General features: G+C 45.6%; 1 protein-coding gene across 1 annotated transcript in view; it reads left to right on the top strand.

The window, feature by feature from the left end:
- Nucleotides 1–17685, top strand: part of IQCA1 (IQ motif containing with AAA domain 1) — a 146153-nt gene that overhangs the window by 62665 nt on the left and 65803 nt on the right. Inside the window, exon 7 of the mRNA XM_058533276.1 lies at nucleotides 3853–3975. Coding sequence (XP_058389259.1) covers nucleotides 3853–3975 — 123 coding nt within the window. The remainder of the gene's footprint in view (nucleotides 1–3852; nucleotides 3976–17685) is intronic.

Below are 17685 nucleotides of genomic sequence, written 5' to 3'. Positions count from 1 at the left end.
GTAAAATGGTGCAGCCACTTTGGAAAAAGTTTGTCAGTTTCTTAAAAATTCAACATAAATTTACCAAATGACCCAGCAGTTCCACTCTTAAGACTCTATCCAAGAGAAATGAAAACATATGTCCACACAAAAAATTTGTGCATGACTGCTCATAGGAGCATTACTCATAATAGCCAAAAACTTAGTCTAAATATCCATCAACTGGTGAATGGATAGGCGAAATGTGGTATATCCATGCAGTGGAATATTATTCAGCGATAAAAAAGGAACAATTGATACATGCTACAACATGGGTGAACCTCAAAAACATTATGCAAAGTGAAAGAAGCCAGACACAAGAGACTGCATATTATGTGATTCCATTTATATGAAATGTCCAGAAAAAGTAAATCTATAGAGGCAGAAAGTAGATTAGTGTTTGCCTGGGAAGGAGAGGAGGAGAGGGAAAAGGGATTAACAATTAATGGACATGAGGGGATCTTATTGGAGTGATGGAAATGTTCTAAACCTGATTTATGGTAATGGTTGCACAACTTGGTAAAGTTATTAAAAAATGATTGAATTACACAGTTGAAATGGGTGAATGTATGATATGGAAAATATTCTTCAATAAAATTATATATATTAAACAAAAAGAGAGGCTGGCCCGGTGGTGCAGCGGTTAAGTGCGCATGCTTCACTTCGGCAGCCCAGGGTTTGCAGGTTCGGATCCCGGGCGTGCACCAACACACCGCTTATCAAGCCATACTGTGGTGGCATCCCATATAAAGTAGAGGAAGATGGGCACAAAGGTTAGCCCAGGGCCAGTCTTCCTCGGCAAAAAAGGGGAGGATTGGCAACAGATGTTAGCTCAGGGCTGGTCTTCCTCACCAAAAAAAAAAAAAAAAGAAGAAAACAGGTGGCAGCCCAGATCTGGCGTTCAGGCTCCATAGTTTACCAAAAACACAATGGCTGACTTAGCGGGTGATAAAGTGTACTTCTAACTTTGGGAGGTTTGCTCTAGTTGCAGAGCATGAGCAAAATAAATTCAGTATTGGCCTCTAAAACAAAACAAAACAACTACAATGACATACTATTTTGTCACCTGTTCAGCTGGGAAACATAACCCATGTGTCAGTGAGCATGTGAGGAAACAAGTGCTCCCCTCCACTGCTGGCAGCAGTGTCAATCGGAACAACCCAACAGAGGCAATCTGACAATGTTGCAAATGTCCGAGCCCTTGGTCCAGCATTTCTACTTTTAGGAATCCATCCTGCAGATATGCTCGCACACTTACATTTGTGATATTTGCATGCATTTATTCACGTCAGCATTGTTGATAATGGCGGAAGATTGGGCATGACCTGAATGTCCATCAGTAGGGGAATGGTCAGATAAGTTACGGTATGCCTATAAAAAAAGGAACGAGGATGCTCTTTATGTACTGCAAAGGAAAGATGGCCGAGGTATATTATTAGGAGAAAAATTCAGAACAAGAACAATGTGTGCAGTATGCTAACATCTGTACAAAATGACAAATTTATGCTTATAAGATGTATTTGTGTGTATACGTGTGTATATATGCGTGCACTTTGGAAGATTTTGCTATAGTTGAAGAGCAGGAGCAAAGTGAATTCAGCATTGGCTTAAAAAATAGACAACTACAATCGCATACCGCTTTTCACTGATGTGATTGCAAACATAACACAACCATGTTGGTGTGCTTTATGTATATGTATGTGTGTGTACGTGCATATGTTTGCGTGTATCCGTATAAAATGTCTCGGGAAGCGTATCCAAGGTGTTTGGGTTGGCTTTAAAAAGTGGATCTTGTTGGCTGGCTCACAGCATGGGGAGGAAATGTTTCACTACATGCTCTTTTGTAATTTTTGAATAGTGGACTGTGTAAATGTATTACCTATTCAAAATATTAAATTAATAAACCGAGCCAGGATATAGGGGAAATAAACAATACAACTGATAAGGCTTTAAAAGATACAGTGAATTGTTTGCTCCACAAATAAGGATTTCATCCTTTTCTTAGCTGCTCACATTTTTTTTTTTTTAAAGTCTTTACGTTTCTGAAAGTATCCAAACTTCCAAGAACCAAAAATATGCCTGTTCCGTAAGTGCTCCGAGATATAAAACTGGGCAGCCACCATCTGGTTCTATGAGTTGAGGTCAGCCTGATCTCCGAGGAAAACATTGCCATTTTGACAACAAGGGACTTTAAATCCTGTCTGAAGACACCCTTTTTATTACCAAACAATGTGCACGACACATACGTCACCCCTCAGCCTCCCCAACACCCCGCCTCTGAGCCTCACTGCACCAAGTCTTCACTGGAGTCCAGGGGTGGGTGGCCCTGTGGACGGTGTGAAGTTGGACATGAGTATAGCTTTTTTCAAGTCCAGGTGGTACCAGGGTGTCCTGCCTTGTTCATCATAAAGCTATTTTTTACACTTTTAAAGATGTGAACTCAGCTCCTAAGAACAGCATAGGTATAGATGTCAAAAATATAACACTAGAAAATAAACTTCAGCATTTTAATAAATCGCAGTAAGACATAATCAGGTAGACTTGATCCCAGGAGGATGGTTTAGTACAACAGACTAGAGGTGAAATATTAGCCCCTTTTAAAATTGCATACCTTGCTCTCCAGAGGTAACCACTGCACTGAATTTGGTGTTCGTCATTCCTTACATCTCTTTACACTTTGACTCCGTATGTATGTATCCTGAAACTGTGGAGGATTATTTTTTCACTTCACTATAGGCATTTCATACTGCAGGATGAATCTACGTATATTCTTCCATATCTGGCCTCTTTGCTTCTACATTTTGAAATTCATCCTGGTCCACACCTGCTGGAATGCAGCTCAGCCACTTACTAGCTGAGAGCCCTTGGCCAGGCTACTAGACTCCTTGTGCCGCAGTTTCCTCATCAATCAAATGGGTCGATCAAACAGCTCCCGCCCTCGGACTGTGTGTGGTGGTAAACGAGTCAGTCTTTGTGATGCTCTGAGAACTGTGCCTGGCATGTCACAAGTGCTGTGGATGGAAGCGTGGCCCTCGTTTCAGGGCTGAGGAAACTGAGTCCCAGAAAGGGTTTGCTGCTTGTCTCAGCCACGTGGCCAGTGACGAGTAGAGCCCGAGGACCAAACAGGAAATGTGTCCCGTCTTTGTCCCTTTGTATCTCCCAGAGTTTGTAGCTCTATGTCACAGGGAGTGAGATAAACATCTGTTGTATTTAACTGAATTATATGGTTTTTTACAAACCTTTACTGATTCTCCAATGATGCTAATTTTATATGGACCAAGTACTTTTAAACAAATATTTTAAATTTTAGGAGCATAAATGGGTTTTTTTCACTGTAGGAAATATAAAGTAAGTCACAGGTGAAAGAGACCAACTCTGAGAAGAGATGCACAATCATTTATGGAAAAGTGAAGTTATTATAAGAGGAGCTGTCCTGATCAGAGTCCGGGCAGGAAACAGAAGGTGTCCTTGGCTCAGGCCTGGCACTTCCGGCTGTGGCTGAGATGTTGAAGAAGCCTGGACCTCCCCTAGTGTTCCTGGAACCCCTAGGAGCTGGGGCAGCTCTGAATTAGGGGAAATGGGTTCAGAAACACCCAACCTTTTTCTCCATCTGCCCTCCAAGATCTGGCTGCTGCCTCCCACCGATGAATCCAACCTAAGGCAGGTGCAGGCGGGGCGCCCTGGTGACGTCCCCAGGAAGGGTCAGCCTCCGGGGCCCAGAGCAGAGCCCAGAAGGGAGACTGACAGCACAAATACTTCCTTCCAGACAGGAAAAATAGTCCTCCTCTTCATAGGGCTCTATTAAAATGCAATGATTATTTTGTATTCTACCAGGTCATTGATGATATTATTGCAAACCAAGAAGAAGAGGAAAAAAACAAAAAGAAGAAAAAGGAAAAGAAACCCAAGAAAGCCAAAAAAGATAAGGGAAAGAAAGAAACAAAGGAAAAAAATAAGGTAAGGAATTTGGAATTTTAGAAATTTGCTTTTTTGCCTTGAATCAGTGGGATAATCTCAAATCTGTTGAGATTACAGTCATTCATTTCCTAGGAAACCATGCTCTCTACCAACTCTTTTTCAATGTTTTTTCTGTTGATTGACAATCGGCTGCCATCCCTTTCGTGACATAAATACTTATTAGGATAAGGAGTGATTTCAACAACCCAGATACTTTCCACGTTTATTCACATATTTGACAGCTTTGAAGTTTCATTTCTCCGAATAAATGACCCCACTCATCTTTCCTCAAGGGTAGAGATAAGGAAAAATGCTTGGCAAACCAAGTGACCCCGCGAAGTCAAAATAATCATATCTACTTTAACCAAAGGGAGTGCATTCAAATTTATCACTTCACATCGACATCTTGGATGTGTTCTAATGGAAGTTTTTGTTTCTCACTATCCAAAGGAAAGCATAGCTCAAACAGTGTCACTTGGGGCCAGGCCTTCCCTGGTCCCAAGCGGTTGGGCGTGGCAGTGGGGTGGGCGTGGCAGGCGCTGTTTTCTGGGCAGTGATTGGAGGGATCTTCATGTTCAACATGTGGAGAGGTGCCCTCCCAGGGTGGTTATTCTCCCAGTATAGATTCCTTCTATGGGAAATGGAACTTGGGCTGGAAACTCACATCATCCTAAAACGTGAATATGTTTACAGTAGTGTTTCTGCACAGGCAGATACTATTTCACAGCTGACCAAAACCTGATCTGAAATCAAATCAGGAGAATGGATCCTTGAGGGTTATGGTCCCTCTGTGACTCTGTCCAGGGGCAGAGACCCAGCTCCAGCTCAGGTAGCTGTGGCTGTGCTCCTCATGTCCCAAGAGATGGGTTCCATCCAACACTCAGACTCGTGAATTTCTCTGTGGGGAAAGCAACCCGGTGGGGTCTGGTAGACTGCCCCTGGGAACCCAGCACCATGTCACAGTGAACGAGAAACGGGACAGGCTGTGTAATCTAGGAGGACGAGTGATTGGACCACGGAGTCAGAAGTTGTGAGCAGGGGAGAAAGGGCGATGATGAATTTAAATGGCAATTCCCAAAGTCCACATAAAGGCAGGGTATGGGCGATGCAGATAAAAGCAAACATTCTGTTTAAACTTCCTTGGCCTGATTGGGGCCGACCAGTTGGAGGTGATGGTCCCTTTTGCAATGTTCATCTCCTGCACTGTAGTAAGTAGAAAATCTTTCACCTGCCACATTTGTCTTTGTCGTCCTCTTCAACCATGTCCACTGTTGTTCACTGCATGAACGAAAGAAGAGAGACCCCTGGCTGCTCATTTTGGACAAAACCCACTCCACTCTAGTGAATGCTGAAGTGGGTCCCTCAGATGCCGCCTTCAGGACCGAGGCACTCAATCCCCAGCGACCCAGAATGTCCTGCTGATCACTGACTGTTTAGTCGCTCCCCAGGAGTTATTCTGGGTCTAAGGGAGCTGCTCCATGCAAGGTTATATCCCCACCCTCCTGGAGCAGCTGCATCCGAGGATAGCCACGCTAGGGCTCTCCTAGCCCCTGGGTTCCCTGTGGGATCAGCTGACTGCTCTCTTGCAATTGCATCACAGTTGAGCTTCTCCCTCTGCCCAGTGCTGCTCCCCTCCCTCCCTCCCTAATGGGTGCTGTTCCCATACACCACCTGCACGGCCTCCATCTGAGTGTTTCCAGGAAACCCAACCCGTGGGACCACCTATTGCCCCACTGATCTGCCTGCACCCCAAAAGTTCTCACTTCTTCCAGAAGAACAATAGACCGCTCACTCGATACAGTTTATTTTTAAAATCCTGCTCTCACTTGGCAAGATAATTTTGAAACATGCCTAAGAATAAAGACAATTGGAAGAATTTCAATTTTATTCTAAGCATCAATTCCTCTAAATATGCATGAGGGAGTTTGACACTTGCATATTAAAAATTCACTGTTAGTGAAGCTTGTTCCATAAAAATCTGAAATTATTAGCTGCACAATCTGGTCTTTGTTGAGTGAAGGCATTTTATTAACTAGCTATTAAAGAGTCACTTAATGATGAACCGTTTGGGACAAAAAGTGAAGTTTAATACATCAGCATTTCTGAAGTGGTTGCAAATGGAGGGGAAAGTCCTTCAGAATTACTTGGAAATGAACGTATTTGTGAAAAGTATAGGTCTACAAAGTGACAATATGATTATTAAAAGAAGAAATGGTAATCTCTAATAAAAATTGATATATTTAAATTAAGTTGATATGCTTCTTAAAGATCAGATTATCTTTTCCACTGACTTTTAAAAGTCTTATTTTAGAATCAGTCCTAATGCATCTAAAAGCAATCCTGAGATCAGCTATTTAAATCGTGTGAGAAATGGTATTTTGACCTGTAGAATAAGACATCTATTATTCATCCTGGTTAGAGAGTCAGGCAGGGGAGAGAGGAAACTAGTTTTGTTTAACTTGTGTATATCCTGGCTTACCTCTAACCCTGTCTCTCAGTGGCAGAGCTGTGTGGTTATTCTTTGGGTATTTTTATAACACTCAGTCATCTATCAATTGCCAGCCCCATATATAGAGTCAGAAAACTTGAAAAAGACCTCATATTTTTTTAAAAAAAACAACTGGTAGGATTATCTGAATATTTCCACTAACCTCCATAACTAGAAAATAGACTCTTTTCAAAATATCACACAAATACGAGGTTGAAAGCTTTTATAAGTCCGTGAGATAGTTACAAATGGCGTAAATAGCCTGGGCGGGGCTGTTGAGAGTGGCCTGGAGGGTGAGTGGATCAGAAGGCTGGGCAGAGACGAGGGATTCCAGGCTGGATTCCAGGCAATCTCCAGGATTCCGAGCCAAAGAGCCAAAGATTCTGGCGGACAACTTCAGAGCTCAGATGACATGAGGCCACAGAGTGTGTGCATTGTGTGGGGCCTGCAAAGGTTGGAGCAGGCAATGAATGGGTGCTGTGGGGGCTGAGCGGAGGCTTCTGCAGAGAGAAGAGGAAGAGTCATCTCTCGGGGGAGTGATCTGAGTTCAGCGTGTTGTAGCCTAAGATCTGTATCATATGGCCGTGTTGTGGGATGGACTGTGGATGAGGAGTGACCAATGCAGAGAGGCCAGTGAGGTCGGGGGTGGGGGGAGGGCGGGGGGGGCGGGTAGCAGTAGTGAGACGGGAAGCAGGGTCAGTGCAAGGGGAAGTCCCATCTAAGGAGGAGTGTGGGTCAGGGGTCTGAACCCCTCTGAAGTTCGCATCCAACTTCACGGGCGGATGTTTTTAAAGTCAAATATCATTCACAAGCTTCAGAGAGAAGCGAGCATGTTCTGTGTACCTTGTTGATTTTCCCCTAAGAAAGTGAAGGAGGGAAACGAGCTGGGCTCATCGTCAACAGTCCAGTTGCCTACCTGCCCTCCTGCCCTGGCTCACAAAGACCCACGGTCACCCTTTTACGACTGCTTCCCCTTCCACCTCAGCCCCTTTCCGGGGCCGCCTCCACCTGTATAAACGTGGTCCAGAGTGACCTGCCCCAAAGCAGCCAGGGAGAGCTCCCCTTAGGCAGGCTGGTAATCGAGATTCTGAGGATTAATGAATGTCCCTACGGTGTCTTGAGATGTTTGAACCTGGAGATGACTGAAAGGAAGTTTTAGGGTGTGAACTTGTAGTTTCAAGGTCTCTGCTTGGATTTCCAGTTTATGGTGTGACTAGTGGTGTGAGAAAAGAGAGGGCTGTCATAGTGGACCTCTGTAATTGTACACAAGAACATTTTAAAATAGAATAACGGTGACTAGTAATCTTGCATTCATTTGATCATTTCATCAAGACACTTTGCAAACAATTTAACTTTTAAAGCATGAAAGTTTTCAATTTCTTATCTGGATCCATCTGGAGTCCCTCTATACTGAGATGCTGAAAGACTAAAGAAAACAGATCGATCCAGGAATTTTCATTTTTCAGTTTGGGGCTGGTGGAAGGGAAAACATCAAGGCACCATAAACACCATCAAAGATGAGCTTCCAAAAATTAGCCTTTCCTCCATAGGCAAGAAAATGAACTTCTATCTAAACTTCACACCTGATACAAAAAACGAACTCAAAATGGATCATAGACTTGCACATAAAACTATAAAACTTTTAGAGAAAACATAGGGGGAAAATCTTCAGGATTTAAGGCTAAGCAAAGAGTTCTTAGACTTGATACCAAAAGCACAGTTTATAAAAGGAGAGATTGGTAAATTGGACTTCATGAAAATAAAAACCTTTTTCTCTGTGAAAAGGATGAAAAGACAAGCTATAGACTGGGAGAGAATATTTGCAAACTACATATCTGACAAAGGATTGGCATCTAGAATACATAGAGGATTCTCAAATTTCGACTGTAAAAAGCACTTAGTCTTTCTTTTGGATCTTTGGCTTTAAATCCATCTCTAAAGTATTGGGGATTTCAGATAAGGAGAGCCTCTGTTAAGAATACTTTAATAGAGGAGAATGTTAGTGCCAGAAGGACATTTTTCTGCAATCTCTGCAAATGTGCTTTCAATATCAGCGTAATTTCATTTGCCTCTCAGTCAGCTGTGGGGTCCTCACATTGGCTTAAGAAACAAAAATACAGAGAAGGAGCACTATGCAATCCATCCTTACAACTCTTTCCTCTTTGTTATTTTTCAAGCCATATGTGAAACCATTTGGAACTATTTTACATGGTTTAGACCTGTGCATAACACATGACCACGTGAATGCTACAGAGTCTTCTCTGAATTTACTCCAGCCATAAAATGACTTGACTTGGTGCTAAATTCTTCTGGGAAGATCGTTGGACCCACATACAGCACGAGTAGCTTTAAAAGCTCTTGTTTGTCTGCAGTGCCGCTCAGCCTTTCTCTGACCAGAGTGCCTCTTCTCCAACCCCTTGGTCCAAAGAGGGGCTCCACATTGAACCATTGAGCCAACCACGTTCTTATATTATTTTAGGCTATCTCAAACCAAATTTTGCACTGCTTCACAATGATGGCAAAGTGAGTATCGTGTATTTCCAGAGGCTGTTACCAGAATAAGGATGTCATTATGGAAATGTATGTATTGGGCGTGTTCTGTGTCCACTGAAGTGCAGTGAGAGAGGAAGATGTGAGGAAGTGAGGGGCTTCTGGGCTGTAAAGGAGACAGAGGTCCCTAACCCAGGGAACAGGGGTCCTATGGATAGACTCCCTCAAATTGTACATAAACTTTTATATGAAAGCATGTTCCTCTGGGAAGGTGTGTGAGTTTTCTTTATGTTTTCAAAGGATCCTTCTCCCTAAAAAGCTCAAAAACCACTGCATGCAGAAAGGACATGTTCAGTTGAGTAGGTGAAAGCCAAGGGAAGACTTGCAGATTCAAGAGAGAGAGTCTATAAGCACTGGAGTTGACGGGGGAGCTTCCCAGAGGATATGGCGTGTCAGTCAGGAGCCTCAGGAGTCCACTCTGCCCCCATCTCCCCATCTCAGGGGAACAGCCTCCTGATGCCCCCGCCTCCTCTCCTGCCATTCTGCAGTCCTTTCCCCCAAAGCAGCCAGAGTGACCTGATTAAACTGTAACTCCAGTCAGCACCCCTAATAGCACTTGGGACTCAAGAGCTGTGCAGTAATTATTGAAGGCGTTGGAAATTACTGAAGGCATGAGGAAATGCTCAGATGAAGACCCGAGGGCAGAAGTCGTGGCTCTATAAAGATGATGCAAGAGCCATCAAGAAGGAAGCCTGGCCTGGTGGACTGAGTGTTTGATGAGGAGAAGGAGGCGAGGAGTTGCGGGGGATCCCAAGTGTCTTGAGTGGAACAATGGGCAGAAAGAGGGACAGAAGCACAGGAGCCGGCTTCAGAACTATGATGTTTTGATGATGGCGGGACATTAGGTAGAGGTTCAGACAATTAGCTGGAAGTTCAGCACAAACTCAGGCGAGATCAAGACTGGTGGTGTCGATGCAGGAGTCAGTCCTACGCAGGAAACCCTATGGAAGGCAGTAGAATGATGAGTTACAGGAAAACCAGTGTTGGGTGTAAGCTGGAGAATCTGGATTACACCCACATATTATGGCAGGAGAATAGGGGAAACCAATGAGGGACATGGGAACAGTCTGAGAGGCAGGGAAAAATTCAGCACAAGAGGTTCCAACTGGGTGAATTTCTGGAAGGATAAAAGGAAGGTTCTCCTTCTGTCCCTTAGTCCATCCGCCATGAAAAGTGAGAATCAATAATATGATGGAGGCAAAGTCAGGAGATTCTTTAAAGAGAGAAGACCACGAGTGTCAAATGCTGCAGCAAAGTCAAGGAGAGAGAAGAGGGTGTGGTGACGAGCACATCTCTGGGACTCCAAGTGCTGTGTCCGTTAAACTGGATTGAGCGTCAGAAGGTGCAGAAGGCGGACTGCCAGCAAGCAAGGGCTCGGGCTGAGAAATGAAGGCAGCTAGGTTAGATACCTCTCTCAAGAAGCTGCAAAATGATTCATAAAGCTGAGAGAGATCTTTCAGACAGGGAAGAAGTGTAAATGTGCGGGGACAAAGGGAAGAGTGCCAGTGGCGTGGGAGAGCCAGAGGGAGGTCAGGGCTGGAGGGGGGTCCTGGCGAGGCAGGCAGGAAGGAGATGATGCCAAAGAGAGTAAGACAGGGTTTCTCTGCAGCAAAGAGCGGTGGAGGAGAAGCAGAGGGGTTTAAGAAGTGAGAAAAGTGTGGCGAGGAGGAAAACCATTTGATCCAAGTGGCCTCATCTTCTCAGTGTAATAGGAAGCAAGTTTAAAACCGGTGTGACCCTGCTTGGCTGGGAATGGTCCAAGCCCTCAGTGAGGTGAAGGAGAAGACTGACGTGCAGGTGGAGAACCCAGTTACGTGGGGACGTTTTAGCGTTCACTAGTTACGGCTGCCCTGACCCACCTGCTGGGTGTAGCCAGGACCAGAACCAGACTGATTCAGGTTGACTGTATTCCTTGGACCCTGAATTCCCAGCATGTGAATTTCTGCAAAGATAGCAGAGACTCCCTTCCATGAGAAGTAAGAAATAAGGACAGGCAGATCCCTGGATTCCTTTGCTGGCCTAAGACTTCATTTCCCTGGCCCTCCCCCCAAACGCTCATCCAATTACCATATCAAGCAAGATATAACATTTATCACTCAAGCGATACATGTTCAGTGTAGAGGGGAAAAATTAGGTTATTGATTAACAAAAAGAGAAAAATAAATAAAAGTCACCTGGAACCCATGACCCAATGTTAACTATCATTAATACGTTGGTGTATACCCTTCCAGAAATTTCTTTATGCACATATGCATGTAAATTGTTTCTTATGGTACATTATTTCTAATAACCATTAATTGTCATATCCTGTGGGATGCTGGAGTCAAGATGAAGGTAAGGGACTATGAGGAGCAGCATTGACAGTTAACCCTCTAGTGGCTAAGAGAAGGCTGAGCATCCGGCTTGAGCTAAGGCTTCTTAAAGGGCAAGGAGGTCAATGGGTGGACAGACATAAGAACGGCTTTCCCAGCAACGAGGGTCCCCGCTGGAACAGCCGTGCCCGCGGAGCTGGAGAGGTGGGTGTGGAGCTTGGTTGTGGTGAGTGGGCTTGGGAAGCAGACCAGCTGGTGGTTTGGACGGCCCACGTGAGAAACGTGGTGTGTTCGTTTCCACCACAGTGACAGCCAGGAAGCTCTTTCTGACAAAAACTAAACATAGACACCATCAGAGAAAATGGGGGCAGCTGTCTTGAGGATGTATCTGCTCATGTTTAGACTTCACATTGTAGGTTCTCTCTCGGATCTGTCCTCTCTCGTTTGTGTGGGAAGGAATAGCTTCTGAAGCCCAGAAAGGCTTGAATGACTTGATTCTCTAGTCTCGATGGAATGTGTGAGCAGGGAAATAGAATGATATTCTAAACGCCAGCTCGAAAATGGGTATGAGATGCTTCATTTTTTTCCAAGTTTTACGAGCTTTCACCTTATTTTGGTGCATTTTTACTTTAAAATACAGTTTTTAGCATTATACTTCTGGGCTGCTTTTTCACTTTTGGATCTAGAAGCAGATTATAATTTCACTCTCAGTTCAGTGGAAAATAATCAGCATCCTCCAAATACCGGTTGACGCCACTCCCACCCCCCAGGACACAGACCCTAAGGGAATGTTTTAGGTAATCTGAAAGCTGCTAAGTGACCCATCTGACTTCTGAATTTAATGTCAACAGGCATTTGCCAAAATGCATTCCCCATTTTAAAAATGTAACAGATGCCGCTGTATTTGAATTTTGCCACATACCCACGAATGTGAAGTGCCAGCCATCCCTCACCCGCCTACTTCAGATGCACACATTTGCTAATAGGAAATTTTAAACAGAACCTCCATTCATTTGAGTCTCTGTTTAAGCCAGGCAGGAAATTATCTTAATAGTTAACATTTGGGGAGTGGGCAGGCACACTGTTTACTTCTTTCTGTTCTCCTAATTTGTCTAAGACAAATACTGAGGATAAAATATTTGATGATGAAAAATCTTTCGGAAACATTCCTCTGCGTTTTCATCTCTGCATCCCTCAGTATATCTCATTGACTGTGATTAAGGAAATTTAAAAACATTCTGCATGAAGCATTTATCTGTATTATATAAGAACAAATTTCAGGGGCCAGCCCAGTGGTGTAGTGGTTAAATTCGCACGCTTCGCTGTGGCGGCCCAGTGTTCGTGGGTTCAGATCCCAGGCGTGGGCCTACATGCCGCTCATCAAGCCATGCTGTGGCAGCATCCCACATAGAAACTAGAGGAAGATTGGCACAGATGTTAGCTCAGGGCCAATCTTCCTCACCAAAAAGAGGGAGATTGGCAACAGATGTTAGCTCAGAGACAATCTCCCTCACCAAAAATAAAAAAAGAAGGAATTTCACACAGTAGGTGGAAAATTACTAAAAATGGTCAGTTTCAGTACACCGGCTTTCTAAATATAATCTAAAAATCAAATCAAGAGGCCTCCACTAGTTCATTCTTACTGGACAACTGCTTTGTCTTTAGCGATTTATAACTGATTGGGCCATAAAAGAAAGCGGGGAGCAACTCTGAAAGCAGCTGGCTGCTCTACAAGAATCTGTGTGGTTGTACTTCGTAGTGGGACGAGGAAGCCAGGCAGGCTAGGTCTCACTGCCGCTCACTGTGATGTTTGAGGTGTCAAAGAGAAAGGGAGGCCCAGGAGGCTGGAGCCATGGAGGTGGCTCAGTGTGCAAAAAGACAAGAATCCAGATGCTGCAAACCACAGAGCACGGCATGAGGTGTGGCCAGGCCGAGAAGAACAGATAGCACATGGACTCAACTCTCTGCGTAAGGGTGGGAGGTGAGAACACACTTCTCTCATGTATTCATTATTGGTCAGTCAGCAAGTGTGGGAGGCAATGGAGATATAAAATCAATGAGACGTGAATAGCCGCTGTCCTCCGGGGCGAAAAGTCAATTAGAGGACAAAAGGTAAGAAACTGACATTTATTAGGAATAAATGTACAAAACCATTAGTATAATTTCAAGGTAGAAGAAATCTGCCTACATGGGACGTGTGTGAGAAAGGCAGGAGAACTTGTCAGCTCTCCAGCGTGTGGTGTGATGGAAATGTCCAGAAGGCAGCATACCTGCGGGCCACCTTCACATTCGGTGCAGGCCAAGAAGGACATTGGCTGTGGCTCCACCTGTAACCAGTAAACCAGCACCACTCCTTAACTGGGAGCTCGGCTGACTAGAACATATCCACAGGAGACAGCCAGGAGGTTGAACTACCTGGAAATCTCTTCCTGAGCAATGGATAAAGGAGCCAAGAGGGCTTCACCTTGAGCTGACTTTGGGCATGAAGAGGATTTGAATTCTCGGCGGCCCCGGAGGACAGGCTGGGCCTCTGCTGACAGGAGGAAGGCCTCAGTTAATCTCTGGTGCTCACTCTGGCTGCTGATTAGAGTCACCCAGGGGGGCTTAAGAAAAAAGAGACCGCAATGCCAATACCCCATTTGAAGAGATCCTCATTTAATTGGCTTGGGGTAGAGCTGGGGCATTGGGATTTTTTTTAAGTTCTCCACTGGGTTAGGTAAAAAGAAAGCATTTGCTGACAATGGAGTGGGCCGCCTCCTGAAGAAGCGTCAGAGCATGGGCCGCGGCTGGCCACGGCCTCCTGCACCTCGGTGGGCAGGCCAGAGTGCAAAGGGCCGGGCTGCACCGTGAGGAGGGGGATCTGGGAAGGCAGCCCCCAGTTTCCATGGGGGAAACGTGTACCTGACAGTCACAGGGAAGCCAGGACCCAGAAAGAGGTAACACCCTTGGTAAGAGGTGACGCCAGCAGACGTCAGGAGGGACTGAGATGTGACGTGATGGGGGGCGTCCCAGCACATAGTCGGTGAGAATCCAAGAATCCCAGCAGGAGAACCAGGGATTCTGCAGGCAGGCCCCACAGGCAGAGCCTGAAGGATGCGTCCTTGTTGCCCCAGCTCCTAGAAAGTCCTGCACGCAGTAGGTGCTCCAGAAATGTTTGTGAGTAGACAAGATAAGGTCATAAAGCTGGTAAACAAGCAAACCAAACGACAAAATAAAGTTCAGCCACACCAAATAAAGAAACATAAATTAAAAATAAATACTATGGGGCCAGCGTGCTGGCGTAGTGGTTGGGTTCTCGTGCTCCACTTCGATGGCCCAGGGTTCTCAGGTTCAGATCCTGGGCACGGACCTATGCACCACTCATCAAGCCATGCTGTGGCAGCGCCCCACATACAAAATAAAGGACGATGGGCACAGGTGTCAGCTCAGCGACAATCTTCCTCAAGCAAAAAGAGGAAGATTGACAACAGATGTTAGCTCAGGGCCAGTCTTCCTCACCAAAAAAAAACAAGAGCAAATAAATAAATAACCACATTATATAAATAACTATATTATACCTATTCAACCTGCAAAACTTCTAAATCATTATCGTCATGCTATGATATAACAGATATCACATATGCACCTGATAAGGAAAGAGAAAAATGAAGTGTTCATTGGATAAAGGTGATGGTGATGCAGCTGATTTTAAATTTTTTATGGCATTGTTGTGATGGTGTTCTTTGTGCAATAAATAAGTGTTTTTGCAAAACATGCAACGTGGCTCTGCTGTTAGCCATCAGGAGAAGCCTAGGGCTGGCTTGGAGGAGTGGCTGATGAGCCAGCCCCCAGCTCTCTGGACATCCCTGGCTGGTGTCTGCAAAGAGCAGACCCTCGGTGATATTTATAACATTTCCGAATGAAAGGAAGGGCTGGAACATACCTAGGCTCCTTTTCCTTACTGGGACTTATTGGGCTTATTGGATGGCAACCCAGGCTCACTTAGGTCAGCTGAAAATAAGATGGGGCAGCCCCGCATGGAGGGCTCATGGCCAAGAAGCATGGCAGGTGTGGGCTGGACCTGGGAGTCCTCAGGACCCAGGTCCACTGGGACCAGTTGCTCTGTCCATATCCTTTTCTAAAAATGTCCATATGGCAGCTGGAATCCACATTCTCACCTCTCTCCTGCTGGCCAGTCCACCTGAGTTTTCCTGTCCTGGTGCAGAGAGAGCCAGTGTGACCGGCCGCTGAGCATGGCTGGTCAGCCCAGCTCCTCAGGGTCGGGTTGCTCCTGGACAAGATCTTCGTCTGTTTAGAACACTCTCTGGCCACTTGGCTGAGCTGGGAGTGGTGGGTGTAGTGGTTGAGAAGTTTCCATCAGAAAGATAGTGGGTCAAGGCAGGTACCATGGTGGAATGCCCAGGGTACCTGTGTGACCCCCGTCGCAGTAAAAGATTCAGGGGAAAAAATGACTTTGGAGTTGAGATGGTGGATTGAAACCTCCTCATGGAATTTCTCTCTCCCAATAATTGTCAAAATCAGCAAAATATAAAATGTTTAACAACACCAAGAAAGGGATACATCCAGTAACCTTCAAGGACTGTTGACCAAAGGAAGAAATATCTTTAAAAAGTAAAGCAGAAATTTTCCACGGTACTTTCTCCTCTGGTTAAAAGGTGTCTCCTGTAACTGCCAACTGCAGCACATGGAAAGCTGCACGCTGTTAAGTCATGGGAACACATAGCATCCCTGTCATTGTATGCTGTCAGGGTCAGAGGTTTCCAAAACTGGCCTTACGATGTTTTGTTCCCCTCGAGAACTTGATATTTATTATAGAAATAAAGTTGTACAAATAGACCTATAAACCTTATTTTTGCTTACATGCCTTAAACACCTATTTCGGGACCAGCCACTGTGCTGGTTCCGTATAGGGTACAAAACGTCAGCAAGATGGAATCCTTCTCCACGGGGTCTCACAGCCCTAGAGGGCAGTTAAGACATGCTCACAAATAGTGAATAATGTGTGCAGAGAAACAGGTGCCAGGAACTATAAGCAAACCCTACCGAGCAAAGGGAGAGTCTTCTTTACCTGGGAGAATCTAGGGCGGCTTCACAGAGGAGGGCACGTTTGCCTCGGGCCTAAAAGAAATTGTCCACAGAAGATGGGAAAAGGGAATCTGATCAGAGAGAAGGTGGACATCCCCACCTCCCCTCCAGCCTTTTCCCACACTCCGGCCAGAGTGACGTCCGCACAAGCAGATCCAGTCACGCCAGGCTCCTCCGGTAGCTGCCCTGCTCTTAAACTAAGTTCAAGCTCTCTGAAGAACACGGCTCATGGGCTACCAAGGCCCGTCCTCTCTGTCTCTCTGTCTGTCTCTCTGTCTCCCTCCCCTCTTTCTCATTCTTTCTCTCCTTCTCTTCCCTCCCTCTTTCTCTCTCCCTCTCTCTGTCTCTCTCTCCCTGTCTCTCTGTCTCTCTGTCTCCCTCTGTCTGTCTCTGTCTCCCTCTCTCTGTCTCTTTCTCTCCCTCCCCCTCTCTCCCTTGCTCTCTCTCTCCCCGGCCTCGTGTCTGTGTGCCCATCCCTGTGTGGTGCACCCTGGCTGTACTGAACTTTCAGTTATCCAAATGAAACAGCCTTCCCAGCTCAGACTTCACACATACTATTCCCTCTGCTGAAAACACTTCCCCTCATTTTGCTCCCTGCCCCGGAGCACCACTCCTCCTCTCCTCCCCTTCCCCTTCCTCCCCCTCCTTCCCCCTCCTCTTCCTCCTATTTTTTTTTGTGAGGAAGATCGGCCCTGAGCTAACATCTGCCAATCCTCCTCTTTTTGCTGAGGAAGACTGGCCCTGGGCTAACATCCGTGCCCATCTTCCTCTACTTTATATGGGACGCCGCCACAGCATGGCTTGCCAAGCGGTGCCTTGGTGCGCGCCAGGGATCCGAACCAGCGAACCCCGGGCCGTGGCAGCGGAGCGTGTGCACTTAACTGCTTGCGCCACCGTGCTGGCCCCCTCTTCCTCCTTTATCCATGAAGACACAGCCTCACCATCTATAGAGGCTCCCAGAGGCCAAATATAGGGCAATCTGAGCATCCAAAACAAGAACGACAATAATGGTCAGCAACTCATCGACTGAAAAATATTAAAGATCCATGAGCCCTTCATGAAACCTGGAGAGAGAGAGCGAGAAGGAGAGATGTCAGTAATATGTCTGAAAATACTAACCAGAGTTATTTTAAACTTCCCTTCTGTCCATGAATTATCTTTTTCCTCCAAAGACATGCTTTACCCAATACTGGTCTTTTTCTTGCTTCTCTGGCAGATTTTTCTCAGATGACTGGCTCTCCTGGTACCGAGAGCGGGCAGTAGGCATTGTACACT

The sequence above is a fragment of the Diceros bicornis genome, chromosome 37 (genome assembly GCF_020826845.1).
Source record: "Diceros bicornis minor isolate mBicDic1 chromosome 37, mDicBic1.mat.cur, whole genome shotgun sequence".
Lineage (NCBI taxonomy): Eukaryota > Metazoa > Chordata > Mammalia > Perissodactyla > Rhinocerotidae > Diceros > Diceros bicornis.
This window is presented reverse-complemented; position numbering and strand designations above follow the sequence as displayed.